At 42.5% G+C, this 19,826-nt stretch overlaps 1 protein-coding gene and 1 pseudogene across 1 annotated transcript in view; both read left to right on the top strand.

Moving 5' to 3' along the window:
- The first annotated feature begins 243 nt into the window (after window positions 1–243).
- LOC136792345 (pleckstrin homology domain-containing family G member 7-like) lies at window positions 244–993 on the top strand (annotated as a pseudogene).
- A 949-nt stretch (window positions 994–1,942) lies between these two features.
- PLEKHG7 (pleckstrin homology and RhoGEF domain containing G7) overlaps window positions 1,943–19,826 on the top strand; it is an 81,954-nt gene continuing 64,070 nt past the window's right edge. Inside the window, 1 exon segment of the mRNA XM_059082466.2 lies at window positions 1,943–2,052. Coding sequence (XP_058938449.2) covers window positions 1,943–2,052 — 110 coding nt within the window.

Here is a 19,826-nt window from a genome sequence, read left to right on the forward strand (position 1 = left end):
CTCTTCCTCATTAAAGATGCAGCTACCTGGGGCTTCCCCGGTGGCGCAGTGGTTGAGAGTCCGCCTGCCGATGCAGGGGACGCGGGTTCGTGCCCCGGTCCGGGAGGATCCCACGTGCCGCGGAGCGGCTGGGCCCGTGAGCCATGGCCGCTGAGCCTGCGCGTCCGGAGCCTGTGCTCCGCAACGGGACAGGCCGCAACAGTGAGAGGCCTGCGTACGGAAAAAAAAAAAAAAAAAAAAAAGATGCAGCTACCTGCTTGCAGTTATCCTCTGGAAAAGGACGAAGCCACACCTGAGGAAGAGACGCACCTGAAGGCGGAATTGGAACCTCAGTGTGGTCGGGAGAACAGCAACTCTGACGGCGTCCCCTGGAAGCTTCCAGCAACCGGGCCTCTTAGTGGTGTGGAGAAGACGGAGCCTTCCTTCCCAGAGGTACAGCGCCCAGACTGCAGGTCCTCTCCTCAACAACCCCTGGAAAGCCTGTCCAAGAAGCACTGTCATACCCAGGGGAAACTTCTCCACTTTGACCCGCAACCCCCAGGCCGCCTGTCCACCTCGCCCACATTGAGGAGGTTAAGGGGCCGCAGCTGCGGGAGCGTGCGCAGGCGTGCGCACGGCACTGCGCATGCGCCGCCTCAGTAGGCGGCCTTAAAGGTTCCCACCTGGGGTGGCTGCAAGGAGCCTTCCGGTTCCCCGCATCGCCTTTCCAACGGGCTATTTGGAAGCCCAGAGGAGTCTTCGCACTCCCTGTGGCCCCTGAGACTCCACTCAAGATTGCCTCCGGACCCCGAAAGGGCACTCAACGCAGCCGACTCGTCTGAGCTCCAAATGGCGCCCAGTGATGAGCTTGCCCTTCCCGTGCTTCAGCCCCTCAACAAGGGGGCGCTTCCTCAGGCCTCCCTTTCACGGTGGAGGCCAGCCAGCACCCAGCCGTGCCCCACATCTCTCCAGGCCTCAGGTAACACAGTTCTAAGCCTCCTGCCTCTCATTTAGTGGATGCAAAGCGTAGTAGGTCTCCAGGTTGCCATATTGCCCGGTCGCGGGGTGGGGTGCTGTGTTGGGAGACGGCTGGGGGGATACACAGTCTTTAGGACAGTTGGCTGTCAAGTAAAAGGGGTGCAGCAGTCTGGGGAAGGAGCGTGGAAGTCGAGCTCACTTTCTTCTTCAATATACTTGAAGGAACTTTAAGAAAGAACCCAGGCTAGAGATTGTCAGTCGTTAGATAGTAAAGGTGGCCCTCTTGCAAATCCACGCTATGTGAAGACCACCTGGCGTGGCTGGTTTAAAAGGGCAGAAAGAGCAAACTACTCAAATTTCTAGTGTTCTAGCCTTCTCCCTTGAAAAGAAAAATCCAAAACATTTTAGCTAGGAAAGTTAATGACCTCTCCCTTCGAGATGTCTGCTTTGGAATTTTGGGTGGGTTTGAGCAAGACTAAAACATGTATTTTTAAAATTTATTTCAGAGAGAAGAATTGCATCAGTCCAGGTATGTGTGTCTTTATTTTCTCTAGTGCTATGAGGTCTGTTGACTGTTTACTTTTACGTCTTTTACTTCTGTTCTGACATAGCAAACCTGATGGTGTATTAATCAGGGCACTTTGTTTTACACCCCTCAAGTCACTCTTCATATTATGGGTGAAAGAGCCTTAATTTCAAGAGTCTCCTTTAAGAACCCAGCATTTTGCTGTGGCTTAGGGGGCAGGGTATGACAGCCACAGGTGAGCATGGTTTTCATTTTGAATTGTCAATGACTTGGTCCTGTGGCTTAATTAACATCCACCAGTAATAGGTTTTGTCAGGAAGGGAAAATGTAAAGGCCAGAAACATTCAACAACTATTCAAAGAGAAATTCAGAGGACAAGGATAAAAGGAACAAGGTGTGCTGTTTAAATCTAGGATGACCTTAAAATGCCTGTTATGACAGACTGTGCTTTTATCTAGAATGCAGGTAGATTGTGTCACTTCAGAAACCAGCTCTGAACTTTCAGCTTGGTCCCCCAGCTGTGGCAGTGAATTTGCCATTTCTTTCAGGGATGAAGAGCTTCTTTGGCAGTAAGGGAAAGATCCAAGCCCAATTACATCCACCCAATTTGTAGGATTGGTGGGAAAGCCCTCAGTTCATTTGGAAAGTCATGGAGGAATCTTCAGGAAATGAGCTGTTGTTTTATTACTGGACCTCAATCCTCAAGCAAGTTTGCTGTTCATAGTAGGAAGGATGAGATCCATCTATGCAGTCTTTGTTTATTTTTAACCCTAGTTGACCTAAATGTCAGCTAAGGTAGAGCATATTTACAAAGCCATAGGTAAATACAAAGTATTGTGTTAGTATATCAGTTAGCTATTGCTACATAAGAAACCACCCCAAACCTCAGTGGCTTAAAACAACAACCAGGTATTGTTTCTTATAAATCTGTATGTCCATTGAGGATCAGTTGATCTAGGCTGCACTCAGCTAGGTAGTTCACTCCACATGTCCCTCATCCTTTTCATGGAACCAAATTTCTACCCAGGGCATGTTCTTGTGGTGAGGGGAGAGGTTCAAGAGGATAAATGGAAACATGCAAGGCCTCTTGGATCCTGGGCTCTGTACCTTGTCTAATTCTACAGGCCAAAGCAAGTCACGTGGCTGAACTCAAGGGCAGAAAACTGTGTCACCAGCAGTGGAAGAACACTTAAGTATTATATGGCAGAGTGTTTGGATGCAAGGGTTGGTGAAGAAAGGGTCCTTTAATGGAAATCTTCCACAGGTGTGAATCAGAATAAAGTTCTAAAATGACACCTAATTCAGATGTGTCAGAGAAAGTGAAAAAGAGAGTAGTGTCAGAAAAATATGATGTTGTTTAGGGTCAATCATGCAGAGTCTAATAGGGTGTTTAGGAATTTTGCTCTTTACCCAAAGACCAGTGTGAAAACTGAATGGATTGATGTGATCATATGGATACAGGGTAGACATGAGAGTTAGATGAGAGTGGATTCCAGCAGAACAATTAGAATGTTCAGGTATGAGAGGTTGGTAGGTTAGGCTCTGATGAAGGCAGTGGAGTTAGAAGGAAGTATCTCAGTTCAAGAGATACTTAGGAGATACCATCACCTAGACTTTGTGAATAGTAGACCATCAGGGGAGAGGGGAAGGAAGTTGTCAAGAAGGACTAACGAGCTTATGGCTTCATCTCTTAGGTGGCAAATGGTTCCATTCTCTGATCTAGGTAACCTTGGAAGGGAGAAGGGGATATGGGTAGGTGGGTTGTAAGTTTGAACATGTTGGATTTGAGGACCTATGGAACATCTGAGTGGATATTTTGAGTGGATAGTTGACGGGAGAAAGCATCATGGATGGAGATACATATATCTGAGAGTCTTTAATCAAGGAATGCTTCCTAGAGCAGGTAAAGTCTGTCCAGCTTTGTGAGTAAGATGGAGTTAGCAGATAAAAAGGCTAACTGATGGGACACACCAAGCCATTTGCAGAAGATGACATGCAGGTAATTTTTATTGACCTGCAGAATCTTTGTGAGGCAATAACAGAAATAGTCTTAAAAGATGCAAAGGGAAAACTTGGTCAGAGGGCTTGAGGCCTTAAAAAGCTCTGTGAGGTTCAGTATGTCACAATCACATACTACAAAATAGTGGAAGGTTACAGAAAATCACAACAGGGAATCAGAGGGGAAGTAATTTAGACATCTTGGTGTCTGGTAATGACCCTGAATTATTCAGTATTGTTTTTTTCAGGACTTAATACAGTACTTGGCATGTAGTAGGCAATGTTTATTGAATGAATAAATGAAAGGCTAAGGAACTATAAACAATATGTTTAATAAACATTCATGCATTACTGCTAGAAAGAAGTAATTTTGCATCAGCTGCAGACCACTCAATCTATACTTTTTTCATCAAAAGTTCACCAGAAGCATGAATTTTTGGTAAACAGCTAACCGTTTTTGGCACAGAGATCCTCTGTCTGCCTGTCTTTTGCTCCCTCTCTCTCTCCTTCCTATCACTGCAGTCTTTTCAGCAGTCATTTGTTCAAAGGGCTTCTTCCTGCAGGTGGCTACTTCCCAGGCCTTGTAGTCATTTAGTGTAAGGTAAAGGGCTCTGCCCGAGGCCCTGATGTCCATTCAGGAGCTGGGGGACTCACCTTAAAAACTTATTTAAACTTTATTTGAAACATACTTAAACTCATTTAACTTAGGCCTTTAACATGCCTATGAGATGGTATAAACCAGGGGCTAGGAGACTATATAGCCTACAGCCCAAATTCGGCCCACTACCCGATTTTGTAAATAAAGTTGTGTTGGAACACAGCCACTTCTATTCATTTAAATACTGTCCGTGCCTGCTTTCACACTGCAACCACAGAATTGAGTAGCCACTACAGAGACCATGTGGCTCACAAAGCCTAAAATATTTACTCTCTGGCACTTTATGGAGAAGGTTTGCTGACCCTGGTATGTTCAGTTAAGAAATGCTTGCCTCGGGGCTTCCCTGGTGGCGCAGTGGTTGAGAGTGCGCCTGCCGATGCAGGGGACACGGGTTCGTGCCCCGGTCCGGGAAGATCCCACATGCCGTGGAGCCGCCGGGCCCGTGAGCCATGGCCGCTGAGCCTGCACGTCCAGAGCCTGTGCTCCGCAACGGAAGAGGCCACAACAGTGAGAGGCCCGCGTACCACAAAAAAAAAAAAAGAAAAGAAAAGAAAAAAAAGAATGGTTGCCCCTGTGGCTGTCAGTCAATCACAGCAACTTTTTTTTTCCTTGTAGCCCTTTTGCAAAAATTTTTCTTTTAATATAGTGTTTTAACACATGGCCTAACAATTGGGCAGGCTTATAATATAAGTGAGAAGGGCCCAGTCTCCTCTCATTTCTGAAATCAGCTCAGTGTTGACTTTGATTCCAGGTTTTTCTTTGTGGACTTTTTTTCTTATTGTTGTTCCCTCTGGCTATATATAACATTCCAGTGAATTAACACTCACTCTAAACTTTATTCTCCTCTCACCAAACTATGCCTCCTGGAAAACAGTCTTTACAATTCATTCTTACTAAAGTGAAGTACCGCAATAAAAATAATAATAATTACTGGAATCAAACTCCCTGGGTTTGAATTCTGTCTCTAGTTCTCTGGCAGCTTGACCTTGGGCAAGGCTGTGAACAACTCAAAACCTCAAAGTCTTCATCTGTGAAGTGGAGATACAAATACAGTTGACCCTTCAACAGCACAGGGGAAAGGGATGCTGACCCTCTGTGCAGTCAAAAATTTGCATATAACTTTAGGGTCTGCCTTCCTTATCTAAGGTTCAGTAACCAGTGGATTCAACCAACCACGGATGGTATAGTACTGTAGTATTTCATGAAAAAAAAATCTGCATATAAGTGGACCTCCTCAGTTCAAACCTGTGTTGTTCAGGGGTCAACAGTAGTACCCATCCAATAGGCTTTTGATATGATAAATAGTGTAACTTAAATATTACCTTTTTTAAGAAACCATCATTCATTCATTCATTCATTTAGCACTTCCTGTATGCAAGTCACTGACTTATTCTTTCTAAAATATTCTGACCCCAGAGTGAAATGATCAATCACAGGAAGCTTATCTAATGTGTCTAAATGTTAGATTCAATACAGTGTTAAATCCTCCCCAGACTTTTACCTAAAACCCGTTGTGAGTTTGTCTGTAAACTCTAAGTAACGCCATAGGGGGAGAAGGCCCTGTCTCAACTGTTGAGCTTAAAAGCTTATTAGAAAGTTACTAACTAATGATTAATAGATGGCATATTGGTTATTTTGTTTATTTGTTTGCTTGCTTTATTTAAATCTCAGCCCTTCATAGCATCATATTTTATTGTGTTGCTTTCTTTTTTCCTCCAATTGTATTGAGATATAATTGACATAGAACATTATATAAGTTTAAAGTGTACAGCATAATGATCTGAAATATGTATATATTGCAAAATGATCACCACAATAAGTTTAGTTAACATCCATCACCACACATAGTTACAGTTTTTTCCCTTGTGATGAGATACATAAATACTGTTAATTAGTCGGAAGAGGAGACTGCAGCCTCAGGGCATCAGGGAAGCCTTCTTGATCCAGGCATGGCTGGAGGCTAGAGTGGGAACTGGCAACTTCCTTTCACATCAGGAACCATGTGTTATTCTTGCACTGGCATCAGCTCCCCCAGAATGTAAACTCCATGGCAGCAGGAGTTGTGCCTGTTTTGTTCATTGCTGTATCCCTCATGTCTAGAACACTACCTGGCACATAGTAGATGTTCAATGAAAGTTTAAGGAAGAAAAAAGGAAGTGCATTTGTTGGTTAGTTAGGTTAGGTCAAGCCTCGTAGGGGAAATTGTATGATCCCTTTTTGGAAATTTTCTCCTCCAGCCATTTGTTTATCTCTCTAGCTCTTTTCATCTTCCCCCATCTTCCTAATCTGTTTTGTGTTCATCTCTTGAGTGTACATTGGGTTGTTGGGAATTTGTACAGTTATGGTTTGATCCCACTGGGTGGTATTTTGACTCTTGTCCAGAAAAGGCAGTAGCCTCGAAAGATGGCAAGAGTTCTAGAAAGATACCAGTATCGGCGGCTACCCTGGTGCTCTGAACACGTGTGTTTAATAACCATTACTGATTGAGCCCAAAATGCCACAGCATGGTGTCTTTTCCATGCAGTTGGAACTCCAAAGACTGTCTCTGTTTCTGTGTTCAAACTGTGTCAGGATGGGTCCCATTTGTTCACTCCACATTCATGAAGTGTCCACTCTGTGCCAGACCTTGGACAGTAAGCTAGAGGCTCCCTATTCATTCTCCCTTCTCCGCTGCATTTTCAGCAAATGGAACATTTTGGTAGAAATTGGGAAATTATAATCAAAGGAAAGTTCCTAACAATCTTGTGAGACTCATAATGAAAAAATATTTCCCAGATTTAACCAAGAAACCTACAGTTCCATAAAGTGGCAGTTGAGTTGTCATTTCTTTGTTATTTTTTTTAACATCTTTATTGGAGTATAACTGTTTTCAGTGGTGTGTTAAGTTTCTGCTTTACAACAAAGTGAATCAGTTATACATATACATATGTTACCGTATCTCTTTCCTCTTGCATCTCCCTCCCTCCCACCCTGCCTATCCCACCCCTCTAGGTGGTCACAAAGCACTGAGCTGATCTCCCTGTGCTATGCAGCTGCTTCCCACTAGCTATCTATTTTACATTTGGTAGTGTATATATGTCCATGCCACTCTCTCACTTCATCACAGCTTACCCTTCCCCCTCCCCATGTCTTCAAGTCCATACCCTAGTAGGTCTGTGTTTTATTCCCATCCAACACCTAGTCTCTTCATGACATTTCTTTTTTCTTAGATTCCATATATATGTGTTAGCATACGGTATTTGTTTTTCTCCTTCTGACTTACTTCACTCTGTATGACAGGCTCCAGGTCTATCCACCTCATTACAAATGACTCAGTTTCATTTCTTTTTATGGCTGAGTAATATTCCATTGTATATATGTGCCACATCTTCTTTATCCATTCATCTGTTGATGGACACTTAGGTTGCTTCCATGTCCTGGCTATTGTAAATAGAGCTGCATTGAACATTTTGGTACATGACTCTTTTTGAATTATGGTTTTCTCAGGGTATATGCCCAATAGTGGGATTGTGGGGTCATATGGTATTTCTATTTTTAGTTTTTTAAGGAAACTCCATACTGTTCTCCATAGTGGCTGTATCAATTTACATTCCCACCAGCAGTGCAAGAGTGTTCTGTTTTCTCCACACCCTCTCCAGCATTTATTGTTTGTAGACTTTTTGATGATGGCCATTCTGACTGGTGTGAGATGATATCTCATTGTAGTTTTGATTTGCATTTCTCTAATGATTAATGATGTTGAGCATTCTTTCATGTGGTTGTTGGCAATCTGTATATCTTCTTTGGGGAAATGTCTATTTAGATCTTCTGCCCATTTTTGGATTGGGTTGTTTGTTTTCTTGTTATTGAGCTGCATGAGTTGCTTATAAATTTTGGAGCTTAATCCTTTGTCAGTTGCTTCACTTGAAACTATTTTCTCCCATTCTGTGGGTTGTCTTTTGGTCTTGTTTATGGTATCCTTTGCTGTGCAAAAGCTTTTAAGTTTCATTAGGTCCCATTTGTTTATTTTTGTTTTTATTTCCATTTGTCTAGGAGGTGGGTCGAAAAGGATCTTGCTGTGATTGATGTCATAGAGTGTTCTGCCTATGTTTTCCTCTAAGAGTTTCATAGTGTCTGGCCTTACGTGTAGGTCTTTAACCCAGTTTGAGTTTATTTTTGTGTATGGTGTTAGGGAGTGTTCTAATTTCATATTTTTACATGTACCTGTCCAGTTTTCCCAGCACCACTTATTGAAGAGGCTGTCTTTTCTCCACTGTATATTCTTGCCTCCTTTATCAAAGGTAAGGTGACAATATGTGTGTGGGTTTATCTCTGGGCTTTCTATCCTGTTCCATTGATCTATATTTCTGTTTTTGTGCCAGTAGCGTACTGTCTTGATTACTGTAGCTTTGTACTATAATCTGAAGTCAGAGAGCCTGATTCCTCCAGCTCCATTTTTCGTTCTCAAGATTGCTTTGGCTGTTCGGGGTCTTTTGTGTTTCCATACAAATTGTGAAATTTTTCATTCTAGTTCTGTAAAAAAATGCCAGTGGTAGTTTGATAGGGATTGCATTGAATCTGTAGATTGCTTTGGGTAGTAGAGTCATTTTCATAATGTTGATTCTTCCAATCCAAGAACATGGTATATTTCTCCATCTATTTGTATCATCTTTAATTTCTTTCATCAATGTCTTATAATTTTCTGCATACAGGTCTTTGGTCTCCTTAGGTAGGTTTATTCCTAGATATTTTATTCTTTTTGTTGCAATGGTAAATGGGAGTGTTTTCTTAATTTCACTTTCAGTTTTTTCATCATTGGTGTATAAGAATGCCAGAGATTTCTGTGCATTAATTTTGTATCCTGCTACTATACCAAATTCATTGATTAGTTCCAGTAGTTTTCTGGTAGCATCCTTAGGATTCTCACGTTGATTGATTTGTGTATATTGAAGAATCCTTGCATTCCTGCAGTAAACTCCACTTGATTGTGGGGTATGATTGTTTGTTGTTGAAATCTGTTTGCTAGTATTTTGTTGAGGATTTTTGCATCTATGTTCATCAGTGATATTGGCCTGTAGTTTTCTTTCTTTGTGACGTCTTTATCTGGTTTTGGTATCAGGGTGATGGTGGCCTCATAGAATGAGTTTGGGAGTGTTCCTCCCTCTGCTATCTTTTGGAAGAGTTTGGGAAGGATAGGTGTTAGCTCTTCTCTAAATGTTTGATAGAATTCGCCTGTAAAGCCATCTGGTCCTCGGCTTTTGTTTGTTGGAAGATTTTTAATCACAGTTTGAATTTCAGTGCTTGTGATTGGTCTGTTCATATTTTATATTTCTTCCTGGTTCAGTCTCGGCAGGTTGTGCATTTCTAAGAATTTGTCCATTTCTTCTAGGTTGTCCATTTTATTGGCATACAGTTGCTTGTAGTAATCTCTAATAATCTTTTGTGTTTCTGCAGTGTCCATTGTTATGTCTCCTTTTTCATTTCTAATTCTATTGATTTGAGTCCTTTCCCTTTTTTTCTTGATGAGTCTGGCTAATGGTTTATCAATTTTGTTTATCTTCTCAAAGAACCAGCTTTTAGTTTTAATGATATTTGCTGTTGTTTCCTTCATTTCTTTTTCATTTATTTCTGATCTGATCTTTATGATTTTTTTCCTTCTGCTAAATTTCGGGGTTTTTTTGTTCTTCTTTCTCTAATTGCTTTAGGCGCTAAGTTAGGTTGTACATTCGAGATGTTTCTTGTTTCTTAAGGTAGGACTGTATTGCTCTAAACTTCCCTCTTAGAACTGCTTTTGCTGCATTCCATAGGTTTTGGGTCATTGTGTCTCCATTGTCATTTGCTTCTAAGTATTTTTTGATTTCCTCTTTGATTTCTTCATGGATCACTTCGTTATTAAGTAGTGTATTGTTTAGCCTCCATGTGTTTGTATTTTTTACAGATCTTTTCCTGTAATTGATATCTAGTCTCATAGCGTTGTGGTCGGAAAAGATACTTGATACGATTTCAATTTTCTTAAATTTACCAAGGCTGGATTTGTGACCCAAGATATGATCTATCCTGGAGAGTGTTCCGTGAGCACTTGAGAAAAATGTGTATTCTGTTGTTTTTGGGTGGAATTTCCTCTAAATATCAATTAAGTCCATCTTGTTTAATGTATCATTTAAAGCTTGTGTTTCCTTATTTATTTTCATTTTGGATGATCTGTCCATTGGTGAAAGTGGGGTGTTTAAGTCCCCTACTATGATTGTGTTACTGTTGATTTCCCCTTTTGTGGCTGTTAGTATTTGCCTTATGTATTGAGGTGCTCCTATGTGGGTGCATAAATATTTACAATTGTTATATCATCTTCATGGATTGATCCCAAGATCATTATGTAGTGTCCTTTGTCTCTTGTAATACTTCTTATTTTAAAGTCTATTTTGTCTGATATGAGAATTGCTACTACAGCTTTCTTCTGATTTCCATTTGCATGTAATATCTTTTTCCATCCCCTCACTTTCAGTCTGTATGTGTCCCTAGGTCTGAAGTGGGTCTCTTGTAGACAGCATACATATGGGTCTTGTTTTTGTATCCATTCAGCCAGTCTATGTCTTTTGGTGGGAGCATCTAATCCATTTACATTTAAGGTAATTGTCGTTATGTATGTTCCTGTTCCCATTTACTTAATTGTTTCGGGTTTGTTCTTGTAGGTCTTTCCCTTCTCTTATGTTTCCTGCCTAGAGAAGTTCCTTTAGCATTTGTTGTAAAGCTGGTTTGGTGGTGCTGAACTCTCTCAGCTTTTGCTTGTCTATAAAGGTTTCAATTTCTCCATCAAATCTGAATGAGATCCTTGCTGGGTAGAGTAATCTTGGTTGTCGGTTTTTCTCCTTCATCACTTTAAATATGTCCTGCCACTCCCTTCTGGCTTGCAGAGTTTCTGCTGAAAGATCAGCTGTTAACCTTATGGGGATTCCCTTGTGTGTTATTTTTCCATTGCTGCTTTTAATATGTTTTCTTTGTATTTAATTTTTGATAGTTTGATTAATATGTGTCTTGGCATGTTTCTCCTTGGATTTATCCTGTATGGGACTCTCTGTCCTTCCTGGACTTGATTGACTATTTCCTTTCCCATATTAGGGAAGTTTTCAACTATAATCTCTTCAAATATTTTCTCAGTCCCTTTCTTTTTCTCTTCTTCTTCTGGGACCCCTATAATTCGAATGTTGGTGCATTTAATGTTGTCCCAGAGGTCTCTGAGACTGTCCTCGGTTCTTTTCATTCTTTTTTCTTTGTTCTGCTCTGCAGTAGTTATTTCCACCATTTTATCTTCCAGGTCACTTATCCTTTTTTCTGCCTCAGTTATTCTGCTATTGATCCCATCTAGAGTATTTTTAATTTCATTTATTTTGTTGCTCATCGTTGCTTGCTTCCTACTTATTTCTTCTAGGTTCTTGTTAAATGTTTCTTGCATTTTGTCTATTCTATTTCCAAGATTTTGGATCATCTTTACTGTCATTATTTTGAATTCTTTTTCAGGTCGACTGCCTATTTCCTCTTCATTAGTTACGTCTGGTGCATTTTTACCTTGCTCCTTCCTCTTCTGTGTGTTTCTCTGTCTTTTCATTTTGCTTTGGGGTCTCCTTTTTGCAGCCTGCTGGTTCGTAGTTCCTGTTGTTTTTGGTGTCTGTCCCCAGTGGCTAAGGTTGGTTCAGTGGGTTGAGTAGGTTTCCTGGTTGGGAGGACTAGTGCCTATGTTCTGGTGGATGAAGCTGGATCTTGTCTTTCTGATGGGCAGATCCATGTCTGGTGGTGTGTTTGGGGATGTTGGTAGCCTTATTATGATTTCAGGCAGCCTCTCTGCTAATGGATGGGGCTGTAGTCCTGTCTTGCTATTTGTTGGGCATAGGGTGTCCAGCACTTTAGGTTGCTGGTCGTTGCGTGAAGCTGGGTCTTGGTGTTGAGATGGAGATCTCTGGGAGATTTTTGCCGTTTGATATTATGTGGAGCCTGGAGGTGTCTTGTGGACCAGTGTCCTGAAGTTGGTTCTCCCACCTCAGAGACACAGCCCTGACGCCTGGATGGGGCACCAAGAGCCTTTAATCCACACGGCTCAGAATAAAAGGGAGAAGAAATGGAAAGGAAAGAAAGAAAGGAAGGAAGGAAGAGATGAAGGAAGGAAGAAGAGATGAAGAAAGGAAGGAAGGATGAAAGGAAGAAATGAAGGAAGGAAGAAAGGAAGGGAGGAAGAAAGAAAGGGAGGGAGGAAGAAAGGAAGGGAGGGAGGAATGGAGGAAGAAAGGGAGGAAGGAAAAGGAAGACAGGAAGAAAGGAAGGGAGGAAGAAAGGGAGGAAGGAAGGAAGAAAGAAAGAAAAGCTAAAATATAGTAGGATAAAAAAGTAATTAAAATAAAAAAAATTATTAAGAATAAAAATTTTTAAAATAAAGGGGATGGTCAGAACCCTAGGACAAATGGTGAAAACAAAGCTGTACAGCCAAAATCTCACACAGCAGCACACACATACACACTCACAAAAAGAAAAAAAGGGGAAAATAATGTATCTTGCTCCCAAAGTCCACCTCCTCAACTTGGGATGATTCGCCATCTATTCAGGTTTGCAACAGATGCAGGGCACTTCAAGCTGATTGTGGAGCTTTAATCCACTGCTTCTGAGGCTGCTGGGAGAGACCTCCCCCTCTCCTCTTTGTTCGCACAGCTCCTGGGGTTCAGCTTTGGACTTGGCCCCGCCTCTGCGCGTAGGTCGTCCAAGGGCATCTGCTCTTCGCTCAGACAGGACGGGGTTAAAGGAGCAGCTGATTCGGGGGCTCTGGCTCACTCAGGCTGGGGGGAGGGAGGGGTACAGATGTGGGGCGAGCCTGTGGCAGCAGAGGTCGGCGTGACGCTGCACCAGCCTGAGGTGCGCCGCGCACTCTCCCAGGGAAGCTGTCCCTGGATCCCGGGACCCTGGCAGTGGCGGGCTGCACAGGCTCCTGGGAGGGGCAGTGTGGAGAGTGACCTGTGCTCCCACACAGGCTTCTTGGAGGCGGCAGCAGCAGCCTTAGCATCCCACGCCCGTCTCTGGTGTCTGCGCCGATAGCCTCGGCTCGCGCCCATTTCTGGAGCTCCTTTACACGCGCCCATTTCTGGAGCTCCTTTACACGGCGCGCTTAATCCCCTCTCCTCACGCCCCAGGAAGCAAAGAAGGAAGAAAAAGTCTCTTGCCTCTTCGGCAGCTCCAGACTTTTCCCAGTCTCCCTCCCGGCCAGCCGTGGTGCACTATCCCCTTCAGGCTGTGTTCACCCCGCCAACCCCAGTCCTCTCCTGGCTTCCGATGGAAGCCTGAACCTCAGCTCCCAGCCCCCGCCCTTCCCAGCGGGTGAGCAGACAAGCCTCTCGGGTTGGTGAGTGCTGGTCGGCACCGATCCTCTGTGCGGGAATCTCTCAGCTTTGCCCTCTGCACCCCTGTGGCTGCCCTCTCCTCTGCGTCACCGAAGCTCCCCCCGTCCGCCATCTGCAGTCTCCGCCCACGAAGGGGCTTCTAGTGTGTAGAAACCTTTCCTCCTTCACCACTCCCTCCCACTGGTGCAGGTTCCATCCCTATTCTTTTGTCTCTGTTTATTCTTTTTTCTTTTGCCCTACCCAGGTACGTGGGGAGTTTCTTGCCTTTTGGGAGGTCTGAGGTCTTCTGCCAGCGTTCAGTGGGTGTTCTATAGGAGCAGTTCCACGTGTAGATGTATTTCTGATGTATTTGTGGGGAGGAAGGTGATCTCCGCATCTTACTCTTCCACCACCATCTTTTCTCCGCCACTACTGATTATTTCTTAAAAGGGATTTTTTTTTTTTAAAGATTGTTACTGTTTCTTAATTGGCTCTTCCTGTATAATTAACTCAGTTATAAGCAAGCATTCCCATTTGCACTATATCTCTACCATAGGGTAGAATACTGTGATTCCTAAAATAGAACACATACTTTTTCTAGTGACACAGTTACTGGAAAACCGCCTGCTGGGAAAGGTACATTTACCATGAATTTCACTATCAGACAAGGAATGAGGCCTGATAAGCTTGCCTGATAAAAAAACCTTTGAGTTATACTATTGTCAGTCTACAACAGTGAAATTGAAAAAATATTAGAGTAAAAAACTCAATTGTACTTTTTATTAAGGTAAAAAAAAACCATTGGGCAACATTCACAGCAGAGGGGAAGGATTAGGCTGTGCCTTATCCAAACACTAGTACCTTCAATAAGATTTTTACTCCATTAAGACACACATATCACTATAGGGCAGTTGCAAACCTCCCTCCCCATATTCTCTAGTATCTTTGTTATTTTCCTTTAAAATTTGCACCTGGGAATTAGAGCCCAGTATTCCTTGGCTTAAGCCCCCTGTACAGAAGGAATCTTTTTTTTTATTTCTTGCATTTTTAAAAAAATTTTATTGGAGTATAGTTGATTTACAATATTTTGTTAGTTTCAGGTGTACAGCAAAGTGATTCAATTATACATATACATATATTCATCCTTTTTCAGATCCTCTTCTCATATAGGTTATCACAGAATATAGAGTAGAGTTCCCTGTGCTATACAATAGGTCCTTGCTGGTTATTTATCTTATACATAGTGTGGTGTGTGTGTGTTAAACCCAAGGAATCTGTTTTTTTTAAAAATGCAAATGATATATTTGTCATATTCTGAAGGAGGAGTTTTAATTATTCATCTTCAAACATTTCAAACATTTCTGCCAAGATAAAGGTCATCACATAATTACCTCCCCACCCACTGGCGGGGAAGATAAGAGAAAACCTAAACCCTCGATTCATAGATCATGAGGGATGGAAAGGGTCTCACTCAAAGTTGTTTTCCACATAAGGAAACTGAGGCCCTGGGAAGTGAAGTGCCAAGGTCACACGTAAGGAAGGTCGGAGTTGGGAATCACAGTCCTAAGTCAGGTGCCCTTGCCATTCAGTTGCATTGCCCCCTTCACTTGTCTCCTGTGGCTGTCGTAATAAATTACTACTAACTGGTGGCTTAAAAACAACAGAAATTTATGCTCTGAGAATTCTGGGAGCCACAAGTCCAAAAGCAGAGCCACCCTCCCTCTCAAAGCTGTAGGAGAGGACCTTTCCTTGCTTCTTCATGCAGGCATTCCTGGGCTATGGCTGCATTACTTTAATCTCTGCCTCTGTCTTCACGTGACCTTCTCTCCTATTTGTGTCTCTTCTCTGAGTATCTCTTACAAGTACGCAGATCATGGGACTTACAGCACACTCAGATAATCCAGAATAACCTCATCTCGAGATCTTTTATTTCAATACATCTGCAAAGACTCCTTTTACTAATAATATCACATTCACAGGCTCCAGGAGTGAAGAGATGAACATATGTTGGGGCGGAGGGCAGGGGTTTCCATTCAACCCACTACACACCCTCTTTTATTTAAAGTAATAGCCACCATTATATCAATTTTTAAAAGCGCTTAGTGCTTTGAAATGGTTTGTAGTATCCTTTTCTCTCCTTCCATTTACAAGTCTTCTTGGAGTCAGACTTGGGTATTTGAATTGAATTCTTGCTCTGTTGTTCACTAACAATGAGACCTTAAGTGAGTTCCTGTCCTTCTAAGCTTCAGTTTCCTCAGCTCTATAATGAGAACAGAAATTTCCACTTCATGAGTACTTGTGAAAATCAATATGATAATGCATGTAAAGCTCTTAACAGAATGTCTAGTGAGAGCCCATGCTCAGGAAGTGCCAGCTGATTTTAAGTTAGAATAATATTCACCGTGACCAATCTGTTCTTTACAAAGTGTATGTATTTGAGATCTACTGGGAGACACATTTCCCCCGCCAGAAACTTTTCTGGCACCAACACGTGAGCACAAGCTCATTCCTGAGTGTGACGCGTGAGTGTGTGTGGCCTGCTCCACCGAGGGGGGGAGCATTCTCTGGATTCTCTAAATTGTTGCCGTCCCGTCCCACACCGTGGACCTTCGGATCTTCAGCAGAAGACAGAAAAAGGAGAAATTCTGGTACCAGAAAGGAGACAAGATTATTCCAGCAACCGTGGGACTAGTCCCTTCAGATCTGACTGGCCTGGGGCAGCGCAGCTCAGGGTTAGTGAAAGTGTGGTTGTGTTTGGGTTTGTGGGGAGTGGGGTGGCTGGCAAGCCCCGGAGGGCTGCGAAGTCTGGGTCAGGCACCCAGTTAGTTATACAACCTCCTGGGTCCAGAATTTTGTCCTGAAACAAAGAACCAGAACAGCCAAGCATTGAACCAAAAACAAACAAACAAAAAAAGTGTTTCCCATGGATGTTTGTTTAGTGTACTTTTTTCAAAGAAATACAGGGTAGCAAGAAGCTATACTGTAGTTACATAGTGACAGTGGCCTGCCAGCCACACCCCAAACATTTTACAGTTATTATCAGCTCATTCTTTAGTGTAATCTCCCTCTGAGAAAATTAGGTACCAAAAAATTCTCTTCCCCACCCTCTTCACACAGGATGCCATGACCCCATGCACATAACCATTTTGTTTGGGGGAGGGCGATAAAAAGTCTGAATTTATTACAGTGATTGCTTCCAGTGGATAATCAATCCAGAACTGGATACAGTGACCCTGTGTGCATGCCATGTCTTATGTGAAGCAGTCCTTTTAGAATAGCAAAAATAAAATACCAATTTGGAACCACCAACACCCCTCCCCCCAAGAGACCTAAATGCAAAGTCATTCTGAATTCATTGCAACTATTTGCATTAATATCACTAATCCAATGATGAGCAACCCTGGCTCACAGGCATGGGATCCTGTGCAGAGTGCCCAGAAATCTAGTCTGCTGCCAGGCATGGGTGATGCAAGGGCAGGTTTTCTGTACCAGTTCATGTCTCTTCATGTTAGTATGTGCAGATGTTTTCCTGTTGCTTTCCTAAGTCTCTGGTTATAACTGTAATTGTTGATATTTTTATTAACCAGTGCCCTCTTCTGATAAACATAAGAATGTCATCAGAGCTTCTGTTACGCCCTCCCAGGGGCATGCCCCCCTTTCCAGAATGAGCATCACTGGGTTTTGAACACCAAGGCAACAAAGCCAAGGTCATGGCTCAAGCACTATGCAAGCTAGCTGTCTTCCCCATGCTCCATATGTGCACATTGAACTCCAAAACCTGCCCTGTGTGCTCCCAAATGGATGCCTTATGTCACAGGGTAGCCCAGACAAGGAAGAAATGGATAGGGGTAACTTAATCACCTTTAAAAGCTGTGGGGTGGGGACTCAAATTGCACTTTGTGTATTGTATATGCATATAATTATACAATTATGATCCAGAATGGAAAAGCAAATTCATTTGAGAACTATCTGGGTATCATTCTATAGGTCAACATAGTTATTCATTCAACAAGCTTATTCGATTACCTATTCTATGTCAGGTTCTATACTTGGTGCTTAGACTCTATGATATATAAGACACAGCATGAACCTTCAGTGAAATCATTATAAAGAGGCAAGGTGGGAGTAGGGAGGGAGAGAATTGACACTCTGAGCAGATCAGAAATGACTTCTGGAGGGAGATCATCTAAGTGGGAATTCAGAGATGAATATGAGTGTGTCAGGCTCAGTGGAGATAGGCAGCCAGATGGAAACTACCTGAGCCAAGGCATGGAGGCATGAAGTGCAGGGTGAGTTTAAAGAACATTGAGTAGCTAGCTATTAGTGGAGTACCCATTCTGCAGGAGATCACGTCAGGAAAGTAGAGCAATGGATGACTCAGTGTGTACCGGTTTGGTTATTATTCATTTACTGAACAAATATTTATTGAGCCCTTACTAAACACAGGGATTTAGACCAAGAGGTAGGAACTTAGGATACAAGGAGAAGAGATAAGACATGAATCTGCAAAACTACCTTATAAAGTAAGATACTTTCCTTGAGGGAGAACAACATCAGAAGAGTCTTTTATTCGTTCGTGTTCATCAGTAACAATGGATTGAGTATTAAACGGGCACCCACCAACACAAATTATAAGACATGCTTCTTGCAAGGAAGGAGGTAAGCAGTCTAGTGGAATAAACAGACACATAAATAGAACATGATATTATAATATATTCAACAACCGACATAATCACATTTATTGACAGCTTACTAAATTCCAGACATGGATCTAAGCACTTCATGTTGGTCAGTTGATCCTCACACAAGAAGTAGGTATGATGATTGTCTATATTTCACAGATGGCAGTCAGGGCCAGAGAGGTTACTTGCTCAATCAAGGTCACACAGCTAAGATTAAAATCCAGGCAATTTGACTCCACATTCTTAACCACTTCTCCAGAGAACTGTAGAAGCATGGAAGAGAAACATATAAACCAGCCTAGAGGAGGCCGGGGAAGACTAATTCTTCTACTCCACCATTAGTTATGTCCTCTCTGAGGTCCCCAGGGAATATAAAGATAGCTTATAGACTCATGCCAAATTCATAATAGTTATCAGATTGTGTACCATCTAGAGTTGAAGCTCAAAAGAGTAAACTTTTTTCCCAAAGTTTTCCTAGCTTACATTTCTCATTCAAATTACTGTACTTTTCCCAATCCCCTCTATCCCCATAAACACCAAATCTCATTGTATAGTTCCAGGGTCTTTATCAAGAGAAGTATAAAGTTTACAGGGAAGCTTCTAATATTTCTTTCTTTCTTTTTTTTTTTTTTTTTTTTTTTTGTGGTACGCGGGCCTCTCACTGCTGTGGCCTCTCCCGTTGTGGAGCACAGGCTCCAGATGCACAGGCTCAGCGACCACGGCTCACAGGCCCAGCCGCTCCGCGGCACGTGGGATCCTCCCGGACCGGGGCACGAACCCACATCCCCTGCATCGGCAGGCGGACTTTCAACCACTGCGCCACCAGGGAAGCCCTGATATTTCTTTTCAGGGGACTTCTTGGGGCTCCCAAGAAGAAGTTTATGTTATCTAATATCTTTTCATAGCACTGTGAAAATTCCTGGCTGGATTTGTATACTGTTAATTCATTATGTATCAGTTCCAATGTCCTGTTTGCAAAATGCAAAAACTAGAATTGTATTTCTCATTCGAATTACTGCAACTTTTCCAACTCCCACCTAATTCAGCCCCCTCTATCCTCATAACCACCATGGACATCGGGTTGGCAAATAACAAGAAAGGGAGAGTTGTGAGAAGTTGTAACTCTAATGATTTTGTTACAAACCTCATCATAAATAGATGGTGAAAAAGTCAAATAAGAGTGCAGAATGCTGAAAGATGACATTCTTGGAGAAGGAAGTCCGCGATAAGGAGATCTGTGTCAGTTAAGACAGCATTTGTCTGCCTGTAACAACCAAACTAGAACAACCTAAGCAAATAAAGAGTGTTTCTCTTATAACCAGAGCCCAGGCCAGGACAGATGTCGGCATCCTGCCAGGCTCCTTCTGTTTTCCTGTCCTGCTGTTATCTTTGCAAGATCACAGGTATACTTTTAGGTATCAAGCCATATTCATGACAACAAGAAGGGCAAAGGGCAAAAGGTGAAAGGAAAAAACTAGCCACCTCTGTCCCCTTTGAAAATTTTTTCCCAGAAGCCACACCCTGCAACTTCCATTTAAATCTTGTTGGCCAGATTTGTGTCACACGTCCTCTGCTAGCTGCAGGGGAGTCAGGGCTTGTCGGTGCATTAACTCGGTACATGCCATCCCCAACAAAGCAGGTTTTTGATAATAATAAAAGTGGATAGCATG

This window comes from Kogia breviceps, chromosome 12, assembly GCF_026419965.1.
Source record: "Kogia breviceps isolate mKogBre1 chromosome 12, mKogBre1 haplotype 1, whole genome shotgun sequence".
In the NCBI taxonomy this organism is placed as follows: Eukaryota; Metazoa; Chordata; class Mammalia; order Artiodactyla; family Physeteridae; genus Kogia; species Kogia breviceps.